The 27,877-nt window shown below is 43.3% G+C and overlaps 1 protein-coding gene across 1 annotated transcript; it reads left to right on the plus strand.

Annotated features, from left to right (window-relative positions):
- The first annotated feature begins 277 nt into the window (after positions 1–277).
- On the plus strand, positions 278–27,492 carry CAP1 (cyclase associated actin cytoskeleton regulatory protein 1). The gene is made up of 13 exons (XM_077752170.1): positions 278–442; positions 15,371–15,492; positions 16,349–16,452; positions 17,868–17,945; positions 20,195–20,338; positions 20,440–20,525; positions 21,870–21,975; positions 23,142–23,319; positions 25,412–25,596; positions 26,006–26,129; positions 26,255–26,337; positions 26,661–26,804; positions 27,388–27,492. The coding sequence occupies exons 2-13, from the start codon at positions 15,381–15,383 to the stop codon at positions 27,490–27,492; spliced, it is 1,449 nt and encodes a 482-aa protein (XP_077608296.1). The 5' UTR covers positions 278–442; positions 15,371–15,380.
- The last annotated feature ends 385 nt before the right edge of the window (positions 27,493–27,877 follow it).

Genomic DNA, 27,877 nt, shown 5'->3' on the forward strand with positions numbered 1-27,877 from the left:
CTAAGGCACTGGCCTCTGCTGTTGAGACCACACTGATAGGAGCACTAATTAGCCACTCACCTGTTCTCCTTCTCCGGAGGTGGAGCTTAGCTGGTATTTCGGCCCTTCATTGGCTCGGACGACTCGGCTCCTGCCGGTTGGCAGGGAGGCGTGGCCTATCCTGAGCACGCTCCGGGGGCCCGCTCAGGCTTTGGAGGCGGGACTCTCTCCCATGTGCCCTCCGGGCTAGCATGCATTCTCGCTTCCGGGCGTGGAGAATAGGGGGCGGAGCCACGAGCGGGGCGACCAGACTTCCTCCCGGGTCCCTCCTCTGGCTCGGTGTTTCTGCAGCCGTCCATTTCCGGTGGGGGTGCCGCGCCCAGTGAGGGCCCGGAAGTGGGTCGCGCGAAGATTGCTGGGTGGTTCTTGCCGGAAGTGGAGAGCGGCTGATCGCAGTCCGGAGGTGAGGCAGAACTCTGAGGTGAGGGTGCGCGGCCGGGTAGGGACTGGGGGCCACTCCGCGGCCCACCGGTCTCTGGAGTTGTTAATGGCCTTACCGACCTATGCGCGTACGGCGAGCCCTGCTGAAGGGGCCATAGCGGAGGCCCTCAGGCCGACCCGGGATCCTGGGCGCGGTCTCTTGAGGTGGGGCCAGGGTGACCAACGGAGCCGGGCTCCTCTGGGGAGGCTCCTCCACTGGATTTTGCAGTCCTGGACGTCCGCCTCAGCGGGGGCCTGATTCCTCAGGTGCCCAGACTTAGGCATTCTTAAGGAACTAACGACACCTTAGAGTCTTCTCTGTGCCCCATCTCGTCCCCATTGCACAGATGGGTAAATTGATCCCCGGGGAGGAGATCCTGGTCTACGACCGCATAGCGATTGAGGGGAAACAATCGGAATCAAGACCTCAGTTACTTAGATTAACAGCCCCAGATCCTTCCCACGACTATTTCCTAGGAACCTCTTTCTTTACCTCTGAGTGGTCTTCCGGTCGGTGCCGTGCCGTGTCGTGTCGCGGCTGGCAGCTTCAGGTTAAAGACCGCCCGCTGCGTGGATTTTTTTTTTTTTAATGCAACCTGTTTGGAATACCTGGGTAGTTTTTCCAAAGAGAGTGGGGCAGGTCTTTGTATTTGCAATCAGATAGCCTCTCCTTCCTCCAGGTCTGTTGCTCCTATTCTGAAAGGCTTGTTTAACTTTACCGAAGGTGTTGCATGCTTCTGGGTCTGAAATCAGATGGCTTCAGGTTTGGTCTGGCCCCGCTGCTGAGTATCGGCAGCGGTAGGTGCATTCACTTCCTTGAGCCTTCTTTTTCTCATCTTTTAAGCGGAGATCTCTGCATCCCTCACAGGATTAAATTCATTTTAACAGAGTGTGTTTATTCTGCCAGGCACTCTGCCATATCTAGGGAATGCAGTTTTGGAAAAGAAAAAAAGCCAGACCCTGCCCACCCGGGGCCAATAGTTTTTGCAGGGACGTTTTTTTTTAAGACATCCTTATAAATGTGATGAGTGTTAGGAAAGAACAGTGTTGGAAATTTGTAACTTAGGGTTCAGGAAAATCCCTTGTACGGAGCAGAATTTAGGATGAATTTTGAAGGGTAAATAGCAATAAGCTTGATGAGACGACAAGCACCTTTTAAGGCAGAGGTTAGTTTCAGAACTGTGTCAGTTGAAGCTTTTTGTAGGGATCCCTGTTCAAGTGAAAAACAGGACAGCCCAGGGCATTCATCATTCACCACTCATTCATGGAGCCCTTAATATGTAGGAGGTACATATGAAATGAGGCACTTGGCCTGGTGGCCAGGAATACAGCTGTTACCATGGAGTGTAGGGGGCAGACCGGTAAGTCAGGGATGGCTTACCCTGTCATAATGCACCGTGTGAGCACGGGTTATGGGAGAATAGAGAGGAATACAGGAGCCAGACTTCTAAGCCTTGAAGAGGAAATGGGAAGATGAGTCTTGCAAGACTTATTTAGCTGTGTGGTCAGTCTGGAAAAGGGATTTCCAGGCGGAGAGTACAAGTGCAAGGACATGCAGATCTGGACATGTGAAGGACCATGGCTGGTTCAGTGTGACCGAAATTTGAGTACTGCTCAGAGAAATGGAGGAAGTGCGAAGTGGTGGGTCAAATATAAAGGACCTTGTAAATCATGCTGAGTAACGTGGATCTCACCCGGAGAGCTAGGGGGACGCTTTAAAGGGCTTTAGGTAGGAAAACAGTGTGGTCAGAGTTATGTTTTAGAAAGTTTACTTTGTCGAGGCAGAAGGGATATGATGGTGGAAGAAGACCAGCGGTGGGAAGCTTTTGCCATAGTCATGGCTTGACTGAGACAATGACCATGGGAGGGAGAGGAAGGATCAGGTTTGAGCAGTATTTATGTTATTTAGTTAGTTAGTTAGTTTTTAGTATTTTCTTTCTGGGGAGCGTGCAAGCGGGGGAAGGGTAGAGGGAAGGAAAAAGAGGACCTGAAGTGGCCTTTGCACTGACAGGCTGACAGCAGTGAGTCTGAGATGCGGCTTGAACTCACCAACTGTGAGATCACAAAGGGAGCTGAATTCAGACATTCAGCTGACTGAGCCACCTGGTGCCCCTTGAGCAGTATGTATTTAAAAGATGGAAATCATAGAATTAGAGTCTGATTATTTGTGGAAATGAAAAGGGGCCCCTGCGTGGTTCAGTCAGTTGAGCATCTGACTTCAGCTCCAGTCATGATCTCGAGGTCTGTGAGTTCAAGCCCCACGTCGGGCTCTTTGCTGACAGCTCGGAGCCTGGAGCCTGCTTCAGATTCTGTGTCTCCCTCTCTCTCTGCCCCTCCCCTGCTCACACTGTCTCTCTCTCTCTCTCTCTCTCTCTCTCTCTCAAAAATAAACATTAGGAAAAAAAGGAAATGAGGAAATAGAAGTAGTCTAGGTTGGATGCCTGGTTTTCTGGCTTAGGGAACTGGGTTGTACCATCCGCCAAGGTAGGTAATGTGAGAGGAGAGGGGTAAGTTGGGGAGGTGGCGTGGAAAGAAAATGAATTTTGGACATACTTTGTTTGAGGTGTTTGCAGCATGTCCAGACAAGGATGTCTGAGCAAGGTAGCCCAACTAGAGGAAACCAGAGCAGAGGCGCGGAGGCTTATATTCAGCAAAGCACCTGGAGTATTGGCATTCGCCTGGAGTTTGTGGTAGAAGATGAGACCAGGAAACAAGGTAGATGGCTGCCAAGTTGTGAAGGGCTTTTGAGGCCTTGTTTGACCGTGTCTGGATTTTATTCAGCAGTTGGAAGTTTCCTTATTGTTTGAGTTGCGCTGGTCCAACATAAAGAAATTTCTGTAGGAGGGAGAAAATTTTTTTCTGTCGGAATTGCCAACTTTTTCTTCACTGGAAATACTTTGTCAATCGGGTGGACATAATTGATGTCTGAGAGGAGTTTAAATAAAATGGTAGCAGTGAAAGCGTTTTGTCAAGTACAGCGTGTCGTGCAAGGCCAAACTGGTGGCGATGTTAAGTTTCAGTGAGTGTATTCTTGCTCTGATGAAGTTAGCTGTTTAGTTTGTCAACTGGTTTGTTTCCAGCCTGAAGAACGATCTTTTTTTGCATCCCTTTTCTTGGTTATACATACATAGGTTTAGCTACGATTATTTTTTTAACTAGGGACTAAGCCTTGTAAAAGTGACTTCCTCCTTTCAGTTTCTGTGAAGCACTTGATGCATTTCACAGGCGCCTGGGGGGCTCAGTCCGTTGAGTGTCTCGCTTTGGCTCAGGTCATGATCTCACAGTTTGTGCCCCGAATCCCGGAATCAGTCTTGCTGCTGTCAGTGCAGGGCCCTTTTTGGACCCTCTGTCAGCCTCTCTCTTCTGCCCCCTGCCCCTCCCTGACTTGCATGCTCGCTCTCTCGCTCTCTTTCTCTCAAAAATAGACATTTTTTGAAAGATGCATTTTATTTAAATGAGCAAATACAAAGTATCTTTGGAAGCTGAACCCTCTGGTTTGAAATTTAATTTTTTAAAAAATATTTATTTTTGAGAGAGAGCGATCGTGCGCGCAAGCGAATGGGGAGGGGCAGAGAGGAGACAGAATCTGAAGCAGTTTCCAGGCTCTGAGCTGTCAGCACAGAGTCTGACACGGGGCTTGAACCCATGAACTGTGAGATCATGACCTGAACTGAAGTCACCGACTGAGCCACCCAGGTGCCCCTGTCTGGTTTGAAATTTAATCTGAGATTTGAAATTTGAGGATCCTCAAGCCATATCTTACCCACCCCTCATCATTATTCCTTTGAATTGTCATCATCAGTTTCTTTTTTTTTTNAGCCACCCAGGCGCCCCATCTTTTTTTTTACTTTCTAATAACCTGGCTTTCATACTTTAACTTCACCTTCTCCACCACAACCAGGCTAATCTTAAAAAGAACCATTTTTGGGGCACCTGGATGGCTCAGTCGGTTAAGCATCTGACTTCAGCTCAGGAGCCTGCTTCAGATTCTGTGCCTCCCTCTCTCTCTGCCTATCCCCCCCCCATGCTCTGTTTTTCTCTGTCTCAGTAATAAATAAACATTTAAAAAAATTTAAAAAAGAACCATTTCATCTTCCCTGGGTTCATATTCCCAAAGAATCAAATCTAAATTCCATTGTCCAGTTTACAGAATTTTCCATATTGGACCTTTATCTTAATTCATTTTCACTGGATAGTATAGGTTGACGTTCTAATTTAGAAAGTCCTGAACTACTACGTTAGCACTTTATTTATGCCTCTTGTGCTTCCCTTTTGCTTCTTATTATATTAGAATAGGGTTTCTCAACATTGGCACAATTGACATTTTAGACTAGATGATTCTTCATTGTGGGCTTGTCCAGTATCCCTAGCCTCCACCCATCAGATGCCAGTAGCACTTGGCTTCATTGTACCTGCCAAAGATGCCTCCTGACATTGCCCAGTGTCTCCCGGAGAATAAAATTGCCCCTGATTGAGAACCACTGCATTAGAAAGTATCATAACTATGGTTGTGCAGTGTATTATCTTTCCAACTAGATTTTCTAGGGCAGGCCTCATGGCCATGTTTAGCACAGTGTATGCACATGATAAGCACTGGATATCCTGTAGTGAATGAGTCATTTTTCATTGAGGCAGCAAGAATTACTGTTTATTCAAGGAATTTCTGGGTGGTCCTTGAAGGACTTTCATTTTTGTTTTTTTGTTGTGTGTTTTTGATCACACCTCAGAGGGTGTGATCCTGATAGAGAAATACCTCTGATTGGGCACTCACCAGAAGAAAGCTTTGGGTTGGTTGACAGTGCAAGTAAGCAGATTTAGATATCCTTTATAGTGAGGATAAATCCATTCCTGTTTTGTTCATGTTGCCTGTTCTTATTTTATTTATTTTTGAGAGAGAGAAAGAGAGCGTGCTGCATGTGCACAGGGAGGGGCAGAGAGAGAGAGAGAGAGAGAGAGAGAGAACCCCAAGTAGGCTCCATGCTATCAGTGCAGAGCCCAACATGGTTTGAACTCACAAACCATGAGCTCATGACCTGAACCAAAATCAAGAGCCCGATGCTTAACTAACTGAGCCACTCAGGTGCCCCAGTGTTGCTGCATTTAGACAGCTTGGTTTAGTTTATTATTATTTTTTAGATTTTATTTATTTTATTTTTATTATTATTTTTTAAAATTTATTTTGAGAGACAGAGACAGAGCATGAGTGGAGAAGGGGCAAACGGGAGGAGACACAGAATCCGAAGCAGGCTCCAGGCTCTGAGTCGTCAGCACAGAGCCGACACAGGGCTCGAACTCCCTAACCATGAAATCATGACCTAATCTGAAGTCAGATGCCTAAGTGACTGAGCCACCCAGGCACTCCTAGATTACCATTTCTTTTAAATTGCTTATAGTTTATGATGTTGGTGCTCAGTGTTTATTTTGATTGTTTAAATTGTTAAAGTTGAATCATCTTTAAATTAATGCAACTACATCATTTCAGCATGAAACTTTCTTGTTGATATACCGTCATGTAAACTCAATAAAAAGAATCAAAGCTCTAAAAATAGCTCTTAGCTATAAAGTTTTGTTTGCCTTGTATTATGAGACCTGTAGTGTTAAACTTTTCCATTTGACTGGAAAATAGAGTTGAAATGTTTCATGGAAGGAGTGAGCTTGCTTTTTCTTGGCTTTTGTTTGTTTGGTTTTTGGGGTTTTTTTGTTTTGTTTAGTTTTGTTTTCTGCAGAGGTCATTAAAATTCCTATACTTAAGTTAAATTATAGACTTAGAGTCACAGATCTTTTCATATCTCTAGCTGTAGCTGAATCCTGGCTAGGGACAAATGGTGTCCCTTGGATCTGTCTTTATGCCACTAGCCAGCTGAAATCAGCCAATGCAATGCGCCTTTTCCTTATACAGTGTAAAAGTTGCCTGCTGAATACTCCTACACAGTTAATCTTCATAATATTCCTTGGGTATAGGAGAGATGGGAACCCATGGCCACACAAAGTTGTTTATTTGCCCCCACTGTTGAAACAGCTAGTTCTAAGTCTGACTTCAGCTTGTACGCTCTAACTAGCTTTACTCACTCCTGGAATTTCAGATCGGGGACGGAACAGGAGACAAGTGCTGATATGGGATTGGATTCTTTCCCTCCGTCTTTCTCTTTTAATCTAAACCTCAGATGGCAGTGATTGAGGCACTAAATGTCATTGGTTCCCTCTGAAACCAAATGCTTGGGGAAGAACAGTGGCTCCTGATTTAGGTTAGATTTAGATGACATCTTTACTGGGGCATAGTGGTATCTGTTCTTTGGTTTCTAGGTTAAAACAACCAAATTGTGGGCCGCCTGGGTGACTCATTTGGTTAAGCGTCTGACTTCAGCTCAGGTCATGATCTCATGGCTCATGAGTTCGAGCACCACGCCGGACTCTGATGACAGTTCAGAGCCTGGAGCCTGCTTCAGATTCTATCTCCCTCTTCTCTCTGCCCCTCTCTCACTCGCATTCTGTGTGTGTCTCTCTCTCAAAAATAAACATTAAAAAAACCACAGCCAACTTCTGTCTCCTATTAGCGTGTTTAGGTTTTACTTTAACATAGTAGAGCCTAGTGATGAGAACAAGGCTCTAATTCTATATTGTTAGAACTAACTAATGTCTTACAGCTTAGTGGTGCCTTAGGAGAGAGATCCTAGTGGAACTGCTTTGTTTCGTTTTTTTAATAAAGATATTATCTAACTATGTTAAAGAAGGTTTGGAAAACGAAGAAATTGTCTAAAACCCCATCACTCTATTGTAAATTTTGTGTTCTATTCAAGTCTTTTTCCGCAGTGCATTCCTCTGTAATTAAAGTCTGAGTTAACATTGCAGTAAATATCTGCCTATCACTTTTTCTCACATTCGAATTATTTTCTTAGGGTAACATCTCAGGAACAGAATTACAAAGTCAAGGCCAAAAGAAGCATTTTGAAGCAAATCATTTGGGCTGTCATAGTATGCAGGCTAACTTGTATAGTTGCTTTTCGGTTTTCCTTAAGGGTGTGACTTAGAGGAACAACTACCAGACAAAGAAGAAAACATAAACGTAGCAACTTCCTACTCAAGTAGACATTCATACCACTGGCTTAATTGTCTGGTGAAATGAGACCAGAACTGCAGGAACAGCCCGGTTCCATTTACTTCTGAACAACTGCCTTGAGTAGGCTGGAGGAGTGGGGTTGTTTGAATTGTTAGAATGGTGAGACTCTGAAGCAGCTTTGGCAGGTGTCACTAGCCAGTTCTGATTTTTCTTGGTTTTAAACCACAAAAGAAATTGCTGGAGAATCCGCCTCATGGTTTCTTTTTGCTCTGTGTGATATCCCTCCAAGAGCCTGTCCATTCTCATGACTGTGATTTTTCTTTGCCGATAACTTGCAAACATTGTTCTCCAGCCTTAGTCCTTCCCCAAACTTTATTGCTAAATATACTCATCCACTTAGAAGCTTCATCCCCTCTTCAGACTCTGCTTGTCCAAAACTGACCTCATCTTCTTGCCCTAATGAGTACATGCCAGAAACCTGTTCCTGCCTATAGTGTCATCATTCTCTTAGGCCCCTGGATTTGCAAGTCGAGTCCTCTTTGATTCCCTTCTCTGAGTGCTGCAGTACTCAATAGTCACTACCACACAGTTAGTACTTGTTCTGTGTTTAATGCACACTTGTTTTGTATGACCTCCAAGGGCAGAACTAAGATTGGTGGGTGGAAGTTGCGGGGAAGCAGATTTTGCCTCCATATAAGGAAGAACTTTTAATACTTTGAGCTGTCTGAAGGGAACGGGCTGCCTCTAGGTCTCGGTGTCTCCACACGGAAGGTGTTTGAACAGAGGTTCAGACCTCTGGCTAATTGCTGAGAATGTTGAAAGGATTGTTCTGGCATCAGATGGTGTTTTTACAAGATGATTTCTAGAATCCCTCCTAATCCTGACAGTTAAGGAAGTTAGCCTTGTTTCTCCTGTTAGATTCCCTTGGGACAGGAAAACTGTTTTACCATTCTTTTATATTCCCACTTAATTCAGGTGCTGGTCATGTAGTTACCTAAAACTGATTATTTGTGGCTCAACTGATTTTTTTTCCCTTTCGTTTCCATATCTGGCTGGTGAGTAGATGGTGTGGATTTTTTTCTTTTGAAATATAAAAGATATTTTTTCAGCAGCCCTCTTACTATACAGCCGGATGAATAGCAGCTTTCAACCTAACTTAGACCCTGTTAGCTTCCTACTTCAACCTAACCTAAACCTTAATATCTTGCCATTTTTCCAAATTGCATTCTGTTTATCAGAGAGTACTTGTAAAAATTTTGCTTTCATCATATTATTCCTTCACTCAGAACCCTTAAATGGCTTCACACTTATCACAACATCAGATTCAAATACTGCCTGGCTTTCAGTGCCCTTCGTTACCTAACCTGGCATGCTTATCCAGCCTCATTTTTCATGGTACTTGATGCTCTGTGCAGATTAACCTGCATAACATACTTTATGTGCTGAGCCTCCTTAGTCTCTCCTCTTTGCGTCTGATTGCTCTGGAATGTCTTCCCTTTTTTCTTTTACTTTTTCCATCAAGATGTCCCACTTTATCCTGAAACCAGACTATCTCCAGTGCTCACTGATTTCTTCTCAACTCTTAGAACATACAGTCATTTATACAGTGTCGTTCAGAACCATACAACATTCTGCAAAGCAAAAGCTCCAGTGTATAGGCTGATACTGTAACTTTTCCTAATCCAAGTGGAGTTAGACAATCTCTAACAGAACTTTAAAAATGTTTCATCAGTATTCCATTGGCATTTTCATTTGTATTGGCCTTCAATAAGAATGAAATCTTCTTGAGGACAGATGCCATATGCCTTCTATGTCTTCAGTAGCTGCTAAGTACAGCAATACTTAGCTAAGTACAAGTACAATACTAAGCACTTTAATTTTATGAGCATCTTCTCTGTGCCAGGTTGTTTTAGGTACTGTGAATTGGTGGGGCTGGTTGGGAGAGGAGAATGGATAGATTCCTGTCCTCCTGAAGCCTGTATTCTAGCATACCGCATGCAGTGATAACGTTTTACATTCAAACTGTATTGTAAGGTTCCCAAAGTGACTATTCATCTCTTTTGATCCTTAACATCTCTGTGTGCTAGGTAAGGACTACTTAAATGACAGTTCTTTAGTTATACAGTTAATACATAGCAGAGCTGGGACTCAAAGCTTGGTCTCCTGAATCCTAGTTTTTTTCTTAGATTTCTAAAATTAGGACTGCCTCCCTTTCTGAAGCTTTTTTGATGAATGCCTAAATAGTTGGGAAATCTGTACATCCATTTATGGAGGCTTACATTTAGTTCTTGGCTATTGTCAGTCAGAAATGGCAAAGAACAAGATCCGGCAGAGCTATGGTTTTCTACTCTGGCAACTCTAAATTCTTACAGAAAAGCCTTGTTTTAAACATTCCCTTCCAAATATGTGTCACCTAGCCTATGAAAAGATATTAGCCTCCATGGAGAAAATTGAAAGCAGAGAAATTAGAAGCTGCTAATAATGTAACTAAAGACACTGTGAAGAAGCCTTGAACCCAGAGTGCTGTGCTCAGCAAGCAGTAGGAGCTGGATGCTGTGATGAACTACACAGTCACTTAATGTCTTAAAAGGCATGTAGAGTGGTGGGAAGAGCCTCAGACTGGGATTCAGAAAATTTGTGCTCAGGGCCTAGGTTCTCTACCTCTGCTCACTGGTTGTTTCATATCTGGCAAGCTTTTTAGCTTCTGTGAGTTTCTTCATTCTAAAGATGGGGATCAGTATCTTCATACCAGACCCTAGAGAATTATTTTTCAGTCTTACAAGCATCAGATTGAGGATGTAAAGCACTTACAGCTGTAAGGGAATATTTTTAAGTACCATTATATAATATAGTATGGTTATTTTCTTATGATACTTGGTTTGAAAACCTCAATATCGATGTGATATGTGCCTAAGAAGGTAGCATTTATTTGAAAGATGAGAGTATTTGTAAGATCCTGCAGATAGGCGAAGAGGAAAAAAAAAGAAAGAAAGGTGAAACACATCTCCCCAGATTTGTCAGAGAGAGAAGATATCCAGACTTGTTTTGAGGGGAGAAAGGGTAAAGGACTCTTAATGACCTACTGTATATATAGTGCCTACCTACTACACTTACAGCACTGGGATTACCAAGACAAGACATGGTCCTTCCTAGGGTGGCTAGTTGCCTATTAGCTATTAAATAAATGACTTTAAACCAGTATATTAAATGTATGGTAGAGATAAGTGAACAGTGTTATGAACAAATTGGAAATGTTTCTTGGGGAGGTGGTATCTTAGCTGAGTCTTAAAAGGCAGTAGGAATGCTAGAGAAGGGGCAGATTAAGAAGGAAAAGCATACCAAGCTGGACAGGCTTCCTGAAGAAGTTAACACTTGAGCTGAATCTTAAAAGGCAAGTAGGAGTTCTGAGACGGAACAGTAACCAGTCAGAGTGGATAGCATTGAAGCCTCAGAAGTGAGAGGAAGCATGATTCTTGCTGGAAAATGCAAATAGTCCTCAGTGGCTGTAGTGTGTTTAGGAAGGGTGTGGCAAGAGATAAAACTAGAGAAAAGTGGTAGCAGGTTAATACAGAACCAGATATGGAAACCCTTATTTGGACTTTACTCTGAATGTCCTAGGGAGTACCGAATGATGTTAAATATAAGGCTATCATAATTACATTTGCATTTGGGAAGGATTATGATGGCAATATGGAGAATAGATAAACGGGGTGTTTTATTATAATTAGGGGAGACTTACAAGGAGGTTATTGCAGTAATCTAGGCGAAGTCATGAAGACCTGATTTTTGACAATCAGAATGAAGACAAGGGCATCTATCTATTCATGAGATAAGCAAGATAGAGCCTATGGATTTTGATGACTGACTAGATATGGGGAGTAAGGAAGAAGATAATTTATTTAACTCTTAGGAATTCTTGCTATTTTTCAGGACTTGGTCCAGTACTGCTACATGGATAGTTGACCCTTGAACAACACAGGGCTCAGGGGTGCCAACCCCCACCAGTGCAGTCAAAAATCTATGTATAACTTTTGATTTCTCCCCATCCCCACTCCCTCCAGTTTAACTACTAATAGTGTACTATTGACCAAAAACCATACTGATAACATAAACAGTTGATTGGGAGGGGGGAGATGGGCATGGAGGAAGGCACTTGTGGGGATGAGCACTGGGTGTTATATGGAAACCAATTTGACAATAAACTATTTGTAAGAAAAAAAAAAGCAAAAACATAAACAGTTGATTAACACATATTTTGTGTGTTATGTATACTATAATACCGTTTTCTTACAATAAGCTAGGGAAGAAATGTTACTAAGAAAATCATAAGGAGGGGCGCCTGGGTGGCTCAGTCAGTCCAACTTGATTTCGGCTCAGGTCATGATCTCATGGTCATTCGACTAAACCCCCACATCATTGTGGAGCATGCTTGGGATTCTGTCTTTCTCTCTGCTCCGCAAGCATGCTCTTTCTCTCTCTGTCAAAAATAAATATTTTTAAAAAATCATAAGGAGAGGCGCCTGAGTGGCTTAGTCGGTTAAGCGTCCGACTTTCGCTTAGGTCATGATCTCGCGGTTCATGCGTTTGAGCCCTGCGTCGGGCTCTGTGCTGACTGCCAGCTCAGAGCCTGGAGCCTGTTTCAGAGTCTGTATCTCCCTCTCTCTCTGATTCCCCCCCGTTCATGCTGTCTCTCTCTATCCTAGAAATAAATAAAAATATTTAAAAAAAAATCATAAGGAAAATACATTTACAGTATTGTACAAAATTCATGTGCAAGTGGATCTGCACAGTTCAAACCTGTGTTCAAGGGTCAAGTGTATTTCTCCTTTATTCTCACTTCAATCCTTTGGATTTTGTACTTTTGTCGCCATTATATAAATAAGGAAGGTGAGACTCAGAAAGTTTGCTGGCACTCATTATTCACAGAGCCAATGTGTACTATTCTTCGAACTCCCAAACTATCTGTCTTCTCAAAAGACCATGCTTGTAACCACTATACTTTACAGCCTAATAGTTCCTGGGTTACTAACTTGGTCAATCAGGTGGTTGATAGTAGTGCTGGATTGCTGAGACAGTGGGGGTGAGGTGTGGGAAGACAGTGAGTTCTGTTTTAGACATTTCAGTTTGAGATCCCTTTGGAATATCCAGGAGAGATGTCTAGATGGAAGCCGGATTTCAAATTATAAATTCCAGAAGAATGGCTTGCGCCGTGGGTATGCTGCTCTGGGAGTTGTTAGTCTCCAGGTGGTTTTGATCATGCCACTCTGGAAGGAGGCTGGGCAGTCCTGTGATAATGGTAGTTGAAGGCTTGGGAGTGGACATGACTGCCTGAAAAATATGAATATGTGTGTTGGGGTGGAGAATGAGACAAAGTGTGTCTTCTGGTCCCCTCAATTCTGTATATTCTTTCCCATAACAACTCATATTTTACCCCACCTCTACCAAAAACAAAAAACTAAGTTCTGTTCTATATTTGGTTAATAGTAGGATGAGATTACCTGTAAACGATAGCTGTATTATCCTTTTACATTCTATTTAAGTTAGACAGCAATGAAAGCATACAAAAGCAAGTGAAATGTGGGAAAAAAGGAACAGAAATCTCATGCAGCTGTATTACTAAACTTTTAAGACGGTTGGGTGTTCACCACCCCTGGCAGCTGTTAGAGACACTTGTATGTTTTCCATGTTTACACTGGCCACAACCTATAGCATCCACTGTATATGAGGGGGAATGTGTTTTATAATCAGTCTATCAAATTTGTAGTAAAGATAAGTGTACAGTGTTATGTGGTTGTATCTTTTTTGTTTTAAGATTTTATTTTTGAGTAATCTCTCCACCCCATGTGGGGCTCGAACTCTTAACCCTGAGATCAAGAGTTTCCTACTCCACCGACTGAGCAAGCCAGGTGCCCCAGAATGGGTGATAATCTATTAACGGAAGATAGCTTGGGAGTTTATTGCATTCCTTGCCTTTCCCCCTGGCATTTATAGAGTGTGGTGGATTATATGTGAATCTGTCCCAGGACAGTCGGTAATTGTGAGTGCTCAGGTGATGGTGGCATAACACGGTTGCTTCTAGTATGCTCCATTTGTGAGCAGAGCAGAGACTTGGCGGCTTCTGCTGCTTCTCCAGGCCAGGGAATGAAAAGTTAATTTGGTTCACCATCACATTTTTTTTCTTTGATTCTGTTTTAAACAACATTCTCTAATAAGTCACTGGGCCCAGAGAGACCAGAGCCAACATACTGAAAGGAATGGACAGAGATTATGTTGTATGTTGTCTTCCCTACTTTGGCTTGTCAGCTGCTAATTTCGTCCACAGGGAGGACAGTATGTTAGATTGAAATATTCTGACATGTCATCTTTGGGGAAATTGTAATTGCTGTGGTCATTTTTGGCAATTTCAAGGGTGTTGAGTTCATTCAGCTTCAGTTACCTGAACTAATTAATGTTTTGAAATGGTTATCTCCAAGTCAGGGCTTTGACTGAAATTTCACTGACTGATTTTTGTATCTCTTATGGTCTCAAACATTTCACGTGGATGTGTATTGAAAACATTTAATGATTATGTATATAGTATTGGCAGCTTTCAGAATACTTGTCCCTCTGGAGTTTTGGGATCCTATATTGCAGAGTCATTAACTTCATAAATATTTATTGAACACCTTCTACCTGCCAGGTAGTGGTCTAGATGGTAGAGTATAATAGGCAGCAAGCCAGAGAAGTACCTTTCTCTGGTAGAGCTTAATTTCTTTAGGATTTAGACAGTGAATGAGGGGCACCTGCGTGGCTCAGTTGGTTGAGCGTCTGGCTTTGGGCCAGATCATGATTGCGCAGTTCATGGGTTTGAGCCGCACGTCGGGCTCTATGCTGACAACTAACTCAGAGCCTGGAGCCTGTCTTCAGATTCTGCGTCTTCCTCTCTCTCTGACCCTCCCCTGCTCACGCTCTCTGTCAAAAATAAATAAAACACTAAAAAAAATTTTTTTAATGAAAAATTTAAAAAAAAGTATTTAGACAGTGAATGAGACTAATTTCAGAGAAATTAGTACTTGTGAAAGATCTGTAAAAAGCTCTTCTGGATGTGTCTATTTCCCTACTGCAAATCCAGATCATCCCATCCTCTTGTGAAGCTGCCATGTTGTCCTTATCTGATTCTGATATGTTCAGCTGATGTGCTCTTCCCCTTCCTAAAATTCTGTTATTCTTTCTGCAACATTCTTATGTTATCATAACATGTTTTTCTATTTGTAGTTGTTAGTGTACATGTCAGATATCTACTGTCAGACTAAATTACTGAGGGCAGAATAAATATCCTATTCATCTTGGTTTGGGGCATTCCATATGCGGGTAGCAGGATGTTGCAGAAAAAAACAGTGAATTTAAAGCCAGATGACTTAAGTTGGAATGCTGGCTTTCCTATTAACTAGCTGTGTGACTGTACATAAGTCATTTAACTTCACTGTAATTAAGTTTCCGATCTCTAAAGAGTGTGGTAATTAACCTTCCATTACTGAGTAGTTGTTGGGAGGCACAAACTGAGATAATATATTGACTGTAATTTGTAAATTCTAAATTCTGGCATAAATATTTGGTGTTGTCATTGTAGATATTCAGTAAGTATTTGAATGGGTAAACATTTGCTTTCCGTGAACACCTTTTCCTGGGTAGCTCTCTTGCTTAATGAGGTCTTTATCAGTTTTGCAAATATGTTCCTCTATTTTTCATCTGGTTTTATTATTAAATGATTCTGTTCTTCCGAATTGGCATCTTCTTTTCCCCACGAGTATTCTGCCTTTTCTCCTTAGGTGTTATGTACTATTAAAACAAGTGAAATTTGATCTCCTTCCGCAGGTGGTGCATTATGGCTGACATGCAAAATCTGGTAGAAAGATTGGAGAGGGCAGTGGGCCGCCTGGAGGCAGTCTCCCATGCCTCTGACATGCACTGTGCATATGGAGACAGTGCTCCAAAAGGTAAGCAATATACAGCACAGCAGAATACTTTTTTTTTTTTAATGTTTTATTTATTTTTGAGAGAGAGTGAGTGAGAGACAGCATGAGCAGGGGTGGGTCAGAGAGGAAGGGAGACACAGAATCCATAGGCAGGCTCCAGGCTCTGAGCTAGCTGTCAGCATAGAGCCCGACATGGGGCTCGCACTCAGGAACCCGTGAGATTATGACCTGAGCCAAAGTCGGACTAACCGACTGAGCCACCCAGGTGCCCCATAGCAGAATACGTTGAATGAAGACTCAGTGTCTTGGACTGAAATTTTTCTGTCACAGTGTATTCTTTCCTTTGGAGCTGACTTCCTAAAACGCCTAATCTACTAAGTTTATCGTCTGTGAACAGATAAGTGAGGAAGTGACTTGTGCAGGGAGGCCTGTGGTTATTTTAACATAAGAACTTCCTGCTTGTGTGATATTTCCTGTTCTTTCTTTAGCAAAATGACTCTCGTGTAAGTCGAGTGACAAAGTGATATTAAAACTTCCTCTGTCCAAATGATTGGCAAATTAGCCATTTTGTATATGCACCAAATGAATCATAGAATGTTAGAGCTAAAAGGGAGCTCAGGAGATCTTTTGTTTCTTTTTTTTCTTTTTTTTTTTNTTTTTTTTTTAATTTTTAATTTTATAGATAAAATTAAGCTCAGAGAGGAAAAGGAACTTAGCAGTTAGTGGTGGTTTTGGAACTAGAAACCAGGTTTCCGGGCTCATGTTCCAATATTCTGTTTACTGTATTACCTCGCTTCTCCACTTTCATGTGGAAGTGCTTTTTAACAAATCATCTTTCTGGCGCGTGACTGATTCCTTGTGGTGTGTCTGTCTTTAGGAGGAGCAGCTCCGTACGTGCAAGCGTTTGACTCCCTGCTTACCGGTCCTGTGGCAGAGTACCTGAGGATCAGTAAAGAGATTGGAGGAGATGTGCAGAAACACGTAAGGATGTTTTGCCCCTTTTTCCCCTCCTATAAGGACTGGTGGTGGGCTTCAAGTCCAACTCCTTCTTGGTTTAAGAGCCCCTTGGCTCCTTCTCTTTTACCTTCACTGAGGAGCTCACTCCAGGCACTGGTACAGTTGCTCAGGTTTTTCCAGGCCCTCTGCTTTGATCCTATTTTCTGTGTGGGCTTCTTTTGTACAGATAACTTGCTTGATGCATAAAATATGGCTTGGTTCATCTTTATGGTGAGAACATTCTACCATTCTGATCCCAGCATGTTACGTAACCAAGCCTAGGGTGGCTTATGCAAAGGAGTCATAGTCATGACTTAGCGTTTATAAAACTATGTTTGATAGTTATTAGTGATGCTAATGTGAGTTATTTTCACACTTAGCTCACAGCAGGAATGTGAAGTAGGTGGTGACAGGTGCCTCTCCACCCACCTCGCTTCATATGCTGCCACCTACATCGTCACCACCCCCACACTCACATAAATATTCCGAATCTCTCTTTGGGACTCAGAATCTTCCTGCTGGTCCTCTGAATGGCCCTCCTTAAGCAATAACCATGTTTAGGATCTTCCTGACCCTTCTGCAAGACTGGTTGCTTGATCTTTGGAAGATCTATTTTGAGCCTCTCCTGTGCCATCTGTTGGCAGTGGTGTTAGCTCTAGTGAGTGGGACTGGGACTTAGATACAAGAGTGGAGGCTTACATTTTTGCTTTATGCAGTGTGTCACATTTAAAAGATGTAAAAACATGGATCACTTACGTGTTCTAAAAATGCAAATCTAGAAAAAATAGGCTACCTTATTTGAATTTTTGTATTTAGATAGTGCCTATAGTTTTATGTTTCTTAAACTCCTTTGACCATGACTGTCAGGAAGAAATACGTATTTGTGACTGAGTCAGAACTTTCACAAAGCAGTGCTTACCTACTTGCATTGCACTTTTCTTTTCTTTTTTCTTTTTTTTTTTTTAATCTGTGAATGGATCATGACCCAACATTTGAGAAAGAGCTGTAACCTAATTTGGGCATCATTTTGGCCTTTGCCTTGACTTCCACCTCTAGTTTTTGAGAAAAGAGCTTTTTTGGTGACGAGAGACAGGAGGGACTTTTCAGTGCCCTTCATGTCACACTGTGTGGACAGTTGCTAACTTGATTTCATCTAAAGCTGACCCCGATCATCTTCATTTCCCAGATGTGTAACCCTGATTAGTTCCCAAAGGGAGAGGTGGTACGTGTGATTCTGCTGCCACTCCCTGGAAGTGGTCGGTGTACCTGATGAAAGAAAGCAACATGAAGTTTCCAGGTTGCTACCAGACTACGTGGAAGTGGAGGTTTCGGGCTGTTCTTATCAGGACCCTCTCCAGTTGTAATGTGTCGTAGATAATGATTCTTCTCCTTTCCGGCAGGCGGAGATGGTTCACACAGGCCTGAAGTTGGAGCGAGCTCTCTTGGTTACAGCCTCTCAGTGTCAGCAGCCAGCAGGCGTAAGTTCACTCCTAGTTGGTTTCCTTGTGGTTTGAGGCTCAGGATGAGCTGAGAGGTTTCTGCCGAGTACAACAGCATGCTGAAATTGACCCTCGGCCTTGTGTGCGTTCACACTAGACTTAAAGTGCCATATGGGAATGTGCCCTTGAGTATTTATTGGACTCTACTGTTTTTTGTTTCTTGTTTTCTTTCCCTTCCTTTTTACTTGGGATTGTAGTTACTCCTGGACTTTGTGGCTTCTCTCACTAGACAGCCGTTTTTAACCTCTTGGATGAGACAAAATTCATCATATTGTCCCATAAGCCCTTTGGGTCATAGTGTAGTTCTCTTTGCTTCGCGGTGACTGGGCTTTAGTAATGCTGCTGTGGAGATTCTAGAACTCCTAAAGCACTGCTTCTCCCCTCATCCTTCCATGGTGGGGATCTCCCTTGAAGTTTACTCCTACCTCAAAATTTTATGCTGCCAATGTGTGAGAATCCATTAGAGGAAATAGATATTTCTTAGAGCCAAAGATTTTAGTTTTGTTTTATTTCTTTGTTTTTTGTTTTGTTTTTTGGTAAAAATATGTTAATTTATTTTTGAGAGAAAGAGACCGCAAGGGAGGGTGCACGTGCTCTAGCGGGGGTGGGGCGCAGAGAGAGAATCCCAAGCAGGCTCTGCACTGTCAGTGCAGATCTCACAATCCAGGAGATCATGACCTGAGCGGAAACCCAAGCGTCAGAAGCTTAACTGAGTGAGCCACCTAGGTGCCCCTGTTTCTTCTTTAGGCATGTGACTTTCCTTGGAAAAGAGGTAATAAAACAAGTCTTCCTGCTACTGCTGTATTAAAGTCCCTGGACCCTCAACATACCTAAATAATGTAAAAATAGTTGAAGATAATGTTAAATATGTTAGACTGTGAATTAATTCTTAATCTGTCTTGATGGTTAGGGCATTTTTCCTAAACCTTTTCTCCAAACCCATACTTTCCACCACAAATCAGACAGCTGAGGCACAGGTATATTTCCCTTGCTTTAGACTAGGTGTTGATAGGGGCGCCTGGGTAGCTTAGTCGGTTAAGTGTCCGACTTTCACTTAGGTCATGATCTCGCGGTTCGTGGGTTCGAGCCCTGTGTCGGGCTCTGTGCTGACTGCCAGCTCAGAGCCTGGAGCCTGTTTCAATCTGTGACTCCCTCTCTCTCTGACCCTCCCCTGCTCACGCTGTCTCTCTCTCTCTCTCTCTCTCTCTCCTAGAAATAAATAAAAAAAAAACAACAAAAAAAAAACATTAGACTAGGTGTTGAGAAACTACAGCCTGCAGGCCAAATGTGGCCTGCCATCTATTTTGTAAATGAAAGACTTTTGGAACACAGCCATGCCCATTCTTTCAAGTATTGTCTGCTACTGCTTTATGCACTCTCATGGCAGAGTTGAGAAACTGTAGCAGAGACCATATGTCCTGCAAAGACTGAAATATTCACTGTGTGGCTCTGTAGAGAAAGTTTGCAGACTCCTGTGTTAGACTGTTTCCAGGCTAAGATCTGAGAATTGCAGTGTTCAGGAAACTGAGCTTTGGAGAAAGCATAAAACATGGAAACACAAGAGTCATCCATTTCGCTAAGCTGCCAGCTCAAATGCCAAGCCCTCTGCATTTGGTTCAGCAGATCTCTGCTCAGCAGCTGCTCCATAACTAGCAATGTGTTGAGGGTTATAAAGATTATAAAAGAAGGCTGAGACAAAGCCCTGGTATTTGAAAAATTAATGAGAAAATTTGAAAATCATACTCACATGGGTCCATTGAAAATTTGTGCTGATGTGTGATTAAGATGCCAAAATGGGTTATGCAGACAATAAATGCTATAGGGTGCCAGTGTGGCTTGAGTTGGAGGGCTGTTCCTCATGAAGTATAAGGAACATTTGGATAGATGGAAAAAGGAGAGACCATCATGAGTAAAGGCTCAGAAATGAGGTAGTATCTCCTATTAGTGGGACAGAAAAGAGACCAGTGGCTGAGATGGTAGAATTTTGTGGTCTAGATGGAGTAAGGGTCCTGATCATGATGAGCCACCAAATCTACCGTGAGGAGGGTGAGGTGATGAGCAGTATTTTCACCACAGGAATCTCTGCGGGATGAGTACAGAGTTTATTTGGGCATTCATTATATATATAGCCCGTGAAGAGTTCTTGCCTGTGCGATCAGAGTGGACAAACACATAAATTAGCTTTTGTGGAAAGACTAACCTGAATCTTTTCCTGCGTCTCTTTCCAGAATAAGCTTTCTGATTTGTTGGCACCCATCTCCGAGCAGATCCAAGAAGTGGTAACCTTCCGGGAGAAAAACCGAGGCAGCAAGTTGTTCAATCACCTGTCAGCTGTCAGCGAAAGTATCCAGGCCCTGGGTTGGGTGGCTGTGGTGAGCAGCGCAGCTTCCGTGGGAGGGAAGGGATGGAATGAAAGAGGTAAGGAGATACTGCTGGACACGCTCGGAGTCACTGACCACTGCTGTTTCTTTAGGCTCCCAAGCCTGGTCCCTATGTGAAAGAAATGAATGATGCTGCCATGTTTTATACAAACCGAGTCCTCAAGGAATATAAAGATGTGTAAGTCCAGCCTTTTCGTAAGGGGTAAAGTACAAACCAGCTGATTACTTGCTGGAGTAGCACTTCAGGGTTAAGGCTGTTGTGTCGGTTCTCTATCCCAGGGTTGCTCTCTGGGAAGTTTGGTAGATACTGGCTCATAGAGGCTGCGTGTGCAAGCAGGAAGTGTTTCTCCTTTCACTTCTGCTTTTTCTCCAGGGTTTGTAGAGCCCCTTTTAGTCTTATCCTTAACCTTCCAGGTTTAGGGGGTTTTGTTGGAGATAAAATGGACAAATGCCCTTTAATTTGTCTGTTTAGACAAGGTAGATTTTGTTCCTTTGTTGAGAATTTCTAACTGGCTCAGGGACTAAGATTTACTAGGAAATCACCCCGACTATTCATAGTCAGGTAAAGTGAGAGGAAGGCTATCTGGTGAAGTACAGGGATCACGTAAGAGGAGGGGAGTCATTATAGGTCTAAGCACATATGTTCACCAGTCCTAACTGACTTCTCCATTGCTGGTTTTGGGCTGGAGTGACTGCAGGCAGCTAGCACTCAGCAGCATGACTACCCAAACCCTTCCTTTCTTCCGTCAGTCATCAGTTAACCAGCATTTGTTGAGTAACTACTCTGAAGGAGTAAATAGCCTTTGTATATATTAAATAGGTCTCAGAACCCCAGGCACTTCCTTGATTCCTCCTTCCAATAACCTGGAGTTAAGCATTGCAGTGTTTTGACTTAACCCGCCGTTAAACTCCACACTTCCCTGTTGAGCAAATTAGGTCTTATGCTAAATAGCCATAAAGTCTTCTAGCTAATATATATGAAGAGAGAAGACTTGAACCATAGTGCAACGTTCTTTCTATAATCTAGTGCTGATCATTTCCTCCAGGGAAGTTTTAAATTTTTGGTGGGAGGGGCATACTTTCACATAAGGCACCGTGCTATAAGGCAGTTGAGTTTCTTGAAGTCCTGGAGTTCCACAGTGATGTGCAAAGGGACTTTCTCTCTATCATATAGCTTCATGCACAGGATGTCTGCTTTTATTAGTTTTGTGTATTGGGTTCTACCTAAGGTATACTCTGAAAAAAATGGTTTTGCTATACTTAAAAAAGTTTGAAGAATATTGTTATAAGAGAGAGAAAGAGATATAATCTGGAGTCCCTATCCTAATGGACTTTGGTCTAATTAGGGTAATAGAATAGGTTGAAGAAGAAGAAAAGTAAAGTTCAGTTATGATTGCAAAGCTGCCATTGAGCAAAACCACACCACAGGTGGGAAGATATGAGTTCACAGATCGGAGGGTTCTGGAATCCTCTTGTAATGTGCCCTGACTGTCTGTGATGAGTTTGTCTTTAATTCTCCTAGCGATAAGAAGCATGTGGACTGGGTCAAAGCTTACTTAAGTATATGGACAGAGCTACAGACTTACATTAAAGAGTTCCATACCACTGGACTGGCCTGGAGCAAAACGGTTAGTGAGCCTTCCCTCCCTCCCTCTATCCCTCCAGGACAGGGGTCCACAAGTTTATTAGACTTTGGTGCTACCAAGGTCCAAGAGGAAATGCTAGTCTTTTCAGTGGAGAGTAGGAAGAAAAGGGGAGAAAAAAGAAAAGTGCGAAGAAAGCAAGGGTCAGATAGGAATAGGCCATTCTATTCAATTTCAGTACACGTGGGTCAGAGATACTGATTGGGCTTGAGGGGAGCGAGAAGAATGAGTTACATTATCCCAACCCTCCAGATGCTTGAAAATAGAGATAGAAAACCCCCTAAATACAAGTTAACAAGTAAAATGCTATGATAAAGATATAGACTACAGAGTAAGAGGGAGAGAGAGTCTTATTGGAAGAGATTGTACTTTCAACAGGTGTACTCGGATCTGGGACATTTTAAAATAGAGAACAGTGAGAAGTGGGAGAAATGGGGATACTAGCAAACAGCATAGCTGAGACAGTACATGTAGAGTAAATGTAGAGATTGGTCGTCTCTAGCTTCAGTTCAAGGAGAGAGATTTTTAGGATAAAAGGCTGAAAAGGAAGGTCAATTGTGACTTTTGAGCAAGAGAGTAATAACGATCAGACTCATCCTTAAGAGAGTCTCAGTTTATAGGTTAGGGGTAAGGGCTCATGCTTAGACCATGAAAGTGCTGACGGTACTAGACACTGGTACAAAAGAATTTGCAGAATTTATAACCAAGATAATAGATTTGATGAATTTGAGGGCGTTGAAAGACTCAAGAAGATTGAATAGTCAAGCTTGGATGGCAATGTCTTTTACTGAAATAGAAACAAGGGGGTGATTGTACAGTTAGGGGAGCAGGCAGGAGATAATGACATCAGTCTTGGACTTGTTGAGGCGGACATACTGGTGACACGCGAAGTCGATTTGCAGAACTGTGGGTTAGAGCTAGAATTGGGTAGAAGCCAAAGGAATGATGTGGAAGTTGAAAAATGGAGCTGAATTGAATCTTTGGGAAAGGGTAAAAGAGAATAAAGCCAATCTGGGTGTGGATAGGGAGCATGAATCATAGCATCAGGGGCTACAGTGGGTACCCCACATCCTAGAACACGTGTAGGACCCCACCGGAGCGGTACAGAAGGGAAAAGAGGATGGCTGTGTTACCTGCCCTTATTGTTCCAGGGGCCCGTGGCAAAAGAACTGAGTGGATTGCCATCTGGACCTTCTGCTGGACCAGGTCCCCCACCTCCCCCACCAGGCCCACCTCCCCCACCAGTCCCCACCAGTTCTGGCTCAGATGAGTCTGCTTCCCGCTCAGCACTGTTTGCGCAGATTAATCAGGGGGAGAGCATCACACATGGTAAGTGAATATTTTGGCAAGAAGAGTTGGTACAGTAAGTTGTTTGGGTCTGATCTTACCAACTAGAGAGCTACGGTCTGTAAGCCCAGAGCCCTGGTTTGTGTATGGGAGAATTCATCTGGGTGTCACTGTCCTTCAAGTTGCCCAAAGGGACATCAAAGCTAGCTTAAATGGAAGTTGAAAGTGGGTAATTATAGTTGGAGGAAGCCCTCTGCCCCATAGGAAGGTGACTTAATACTAATTGACATTTATAGAGCACCCTGTTGTGCCAAGAGCCTTTTCTGTGTTACCACATGGTTTCTTTGGGAAGTCATTGTAGGGGGCGTGTGTGTGTGTGTGTGTGTGTGTGTATTAGTCATGGAAAATTTGCATAAGAATTACCAATAATTGGGGGCGCCTGGGTGGCTTAGTAGGTTAAGCGTCCGACTTTCGCTTAGGTCATGATCTCGCGGTTCGTGGGTTCGAGCCCCGCGTCGGGCTCTGTGCTGACTGCCAGCTCAAGAGTCTGGAGCCTGTTTAGAGTCTGTGTCTCCCTCTCTCTCTGACACTCCCCTGCTCANTTATAGTTGGAGGAAGCCCTCTGCCCCATAGGAAGGTGACTTAATACTAATTGACATTTATAGAGCACCCTGTTGTGCCAAGAGCCTTTTCTGTGTTACCACATGGTTTCTTTGGGAAGTCATTGTAGGGGGCGTGTGTGTGTGTGTGTGTGTGTGTGTATTAGTCATGGAAAATTTGCATAAGAATTACCAATAATTGGGGGGTGCCTGGGTGGCTCCGTTAAGCGTCCAGCTGCAACTCAGGTTACGGTATCACAGTTCATGAGTTCGAGCCCCACATCGGGTTCTGTGCTGACAGTGCAGAGCCTGCTTCGGATCCTCTATCTCCCTCTTCTGCCCCTCCCCAGCTCTCGTACTTTCTCTCTCTCAAAAATAAAGATTTTAAAGAAGTTTTAAAAATCTATTACCAGTGTTGAGCTAGAGAAAGTCAACACCCTTATATATAGAAGGTGGAAGTCTAAATTATACAGCCCTCTTCTAGGAGTCTACTCATAAAAATGTCTAAAATAAAGACCAAGTACTATATAGTATTATTTGTAGTAGCTAAAAATGGTATAACCTAAATATCCAACAGTAAGAGAAACTGTTAACTGTGGCAGCCATTGACTAATAGCTGCTCTACAGTGAACTGTGCAGTGTTAAGGAAAAAATCTAGTATTTATACTACAGCCACAAGGAGTGGTGGAGCTGAAAGGGTCAGTCAGTATTGGTTAAATAAATTGGGCCATATATAAGAGGAAGAGGTTTGTCTGCCGACAGTGGGAAGGTGATTATGGAATCTTCTTTTTAAAAAAAAAATTTTTTTTTTTTTTTAGAAACTAGATTAGGGGCACCTGAGTGGCTCAGTTGATTAATTGTCCATCTCTTGATTTTGGCTCGGGTCATGATCTCATGGTTCTTGGGCTCTGCACTGACAGCATGGAGTCTGCTGGGGATTCTCTCTCTGCCTCTCCCCACCAAAATAAATAAACATTTTAAAAAACTAGGTTAACAGAAAATTTTTTACGTGTTAACTGGTTAAACCAAAATTGTTAACAGTGTGCATGATTATAACCAAATAAAAAACGTTTATCAATAGGAAAACTAGTAGAAGGAGATTTCAAATGCAAACACTGAGTAGAGGGTGGCAGTAGGTCAGCTGTGGGCGAGGTTTCTTTCCTTTTACCAAATTTGCTTTACTATCACATTTTTTCTGCTCTTGCTTTAAAAACTGTATATATTTTGTGAATATATATTTGATACATGTCTTTCTAGATCTTTTTCTGTGCATTTACATAGCCATTCCTCCCATATGCACATAGTCTGTGTTTTATTTTTTTTATAATGGAACTGTATTTGGGTACTTTGGGGTAGAAGGGAAATTCTAAAAGCGCTTCTCCAAAACCATTGTTTAAGAGAACATCTCAAAGTCCCGGCTTTTGACCTTCAAGTTTTTGTTACGGCAGTTAACTTCTGAGAGCAGAAGTTGGTTACTGCCTCAGCTCAAAGCTGTAGTATGAAGGACGGGCACGAGGCAGCTGTTGTTCTTGCAGCCCTGAAACATGTATCTGATGACATGAAGACTCACAAGAACCCTGCCCTGAAGGCTCAGAGTGGTCCAGTACGAAGTGGCCCCAAGCCATTCTCTGCACCTAAACCAGGAGTCAGCCCGTCCCCCAAACCAGCCACAAAGAAGGAGCCAGCTGTACTTGAGCTGGAGGGCAAGAAGTGGAGAGTGGTGAGTTAAAAATATCAGGACTGAGAGGCGCCTGGGTGGCTTAGTCGGTTAAGCGTCCGACTTTCGACTTTCCCTTAGGTCATGATCTCGCGGTTCGTGGGTTCAAGCCCCGCGTCGGGCTCTGTGCTGACTGCCAGCTCAAGAGCGTGGAGCCTGTTTCAGAGTCTGTATCTCCCTCTCTCTCTGACCCTCCCCTGCTCACGCTGTCTCTCTCTCTCTCCTAGAAATAAATAAAAATATTAAAAAATATATATATATCAGGACTGCGAACAGGGGCGTTAAATGGAGCATAGCCAAATGAGTGCAGGGTTTTGGGTTAAGTTAACAAGAACGAACGTTTGGGATGGCCTGTGTTTGGGGGTAGTGTGTATTAGTGATGACATTCCTGAAAGGGGTATCTCTTTAACAGGAAAATCAGGAGAATGTTTCCAACCTGGTGATTGATGACACAGAGCTGAAACAGGTGGCTTACATATACAAGTGTGTCAACACAACATTGCAAATCAAGGGCAAAATTAACTCCATTACAGTAGGTGAGTTTTTGTCATTGTCTAGGCTCCGTCCTAGAGCCTGAGGGAGCTGGAACTGTATCGACCTAATTCCCAAAGACCCTTAAGTTAAAAGTTAGACTGTTGACCTGCTCCCTTTCTTCCCCTAGATAACTGTAAGAAGCTCGGTCTGGTGTTCGATGACGTGGTGGGCATTGTGGAGATCATCAATAGTAGGGATGTCAAAGTTCAGGTAACTTGATATCTTGACTCCTTCCTTTGGTCCCTGAGGAATTAACTGAAAGACATGGCTGAGCCACAGATGTTGCTGTGGTGGGAATCTGATTCTACTGATTCTGTAAGCTGAGCTGCCTTGGTGGCAGGAGAGGAGCTGGCTCTTAGAGCGAGCCCTTTTCCAGCACCCATCCCAACCCACCTCTAGTATCCGGTATCTGCTGTGTACTTGAGCTTTTCACTTAGTTGGTGAATCACATGAAGCAATGCAAGCTTCTTCCCGAATCTTAACTGTGCTTCTCCTCAGCTACCGGGACTCAGCATTTTTGGTTTTCCCTGCAGGTAATGGGTAAAGTGCCAACCATTTCCATCAACAAAACAGATGGCTGCCACGTTTACCTGAGCAAGAACTCCCTGGATTGTGAGATAGTCAGTGCCAAATCTTCTGAGATGAATGTCCTCATTCCTACAGAAGGCGGTGACTTTGTAAGTTCCTTGATCTCTTTGGTCGTATGATCTCAGAACAGGAGGGATTGAAGATTACTTGCACTGGAGAAAGCTAGTTCATGGTCATTCTGTACTGAGTGGGTCCAACCTGGCAATACACACCTCGAGCACCCATAAGTGCTCACGAAGTGGCACTCACGAAATAGAGCTCTAGGTCGAGCAGATGCTCAGGGTGGTAAAAAGGATTGGGAGTGAGTCATTGCCCCCTATTGGACGGGCGCTGTGAAGTGGTGTACATGCTCACTGTGCCTCACAGGTGTACCTTCCAAGACTGCTGATCCAGGAACAGTAGGAAACAGACCCAAACCTCTGTCTGGCTTTGGAGCCTTTGTTCTCATTCCTACCCCGCTCCTTCGGGTCGGCGGTGGCGGGGGTGGCCGGTCGCAGATGTGGTGCTGCTGGCCGCAGAGCCAGGCTGGCTACTGGCGGTTCACTTTACTCTCAGGACATCCTACTGGCTCTAAGAGTTTAGTGGAAGCAAGCATTGAGAGAAAGTGTAGGCTTTAGCCCCAGCTTCTTTTGTAGCCTGGACTTGGACTGAAACCCATTTTTTAATTTGCAGAATGAATTCCCAGTCCCTGAGCAGTTCAAGACCCTATGGAATGGGCAGAAGTTGGTCANACCAAAACATGCAACTTTTTTGGTGGGAAGAGAGATTGTCCTGTGACTTCTACCCATTTCCTGAGGCCTGTGGAAATAAACCTTTATGTACTTAAAGTTATACAGAAAATAGAATAAAATTAATACCAAACTTGCTTACTATTTACCGACGGTGTCTGCTGTATAGAGATACTTTTTTTTTAAATTTTTTGTTTATTTTTTGAGAGAGAGACAGACTGCAAGCAGGGGAGGGGCAGAGAGAGAGGGAGACACAGAATCCGAAGCAGGCTCCAGGCTCTGAGCTGTCAGCACAGATCCCAACGCGGGGCTCGAACCCACAAACCGTGAGATCATGACCTGAGCCGAAGTTGAATGCTTAACTGACTAAGCCACCCATGTGCCCCTCTAATACTTTTTTTTGAAGTAAACTCTACCCCCAACATGGGGCTCAA

The sequence above is a fragment of the Crocuta crocuta genome, unplaced genomic scaffold (genome assembly GCF_008692635.1).
Source record: "Crocuta crocuta isolate KB4526 unplaced genomic scaffold, BGI_CrCroc_1.0 scaffold367, whole genome shotgun sequence".
Taxonomy (NCBI): Eukaryota; Metazoa; Chordata; class Mammalia; order Carnivora; family Hyaenidae; genus Crocuta; species Crocuta crocuta.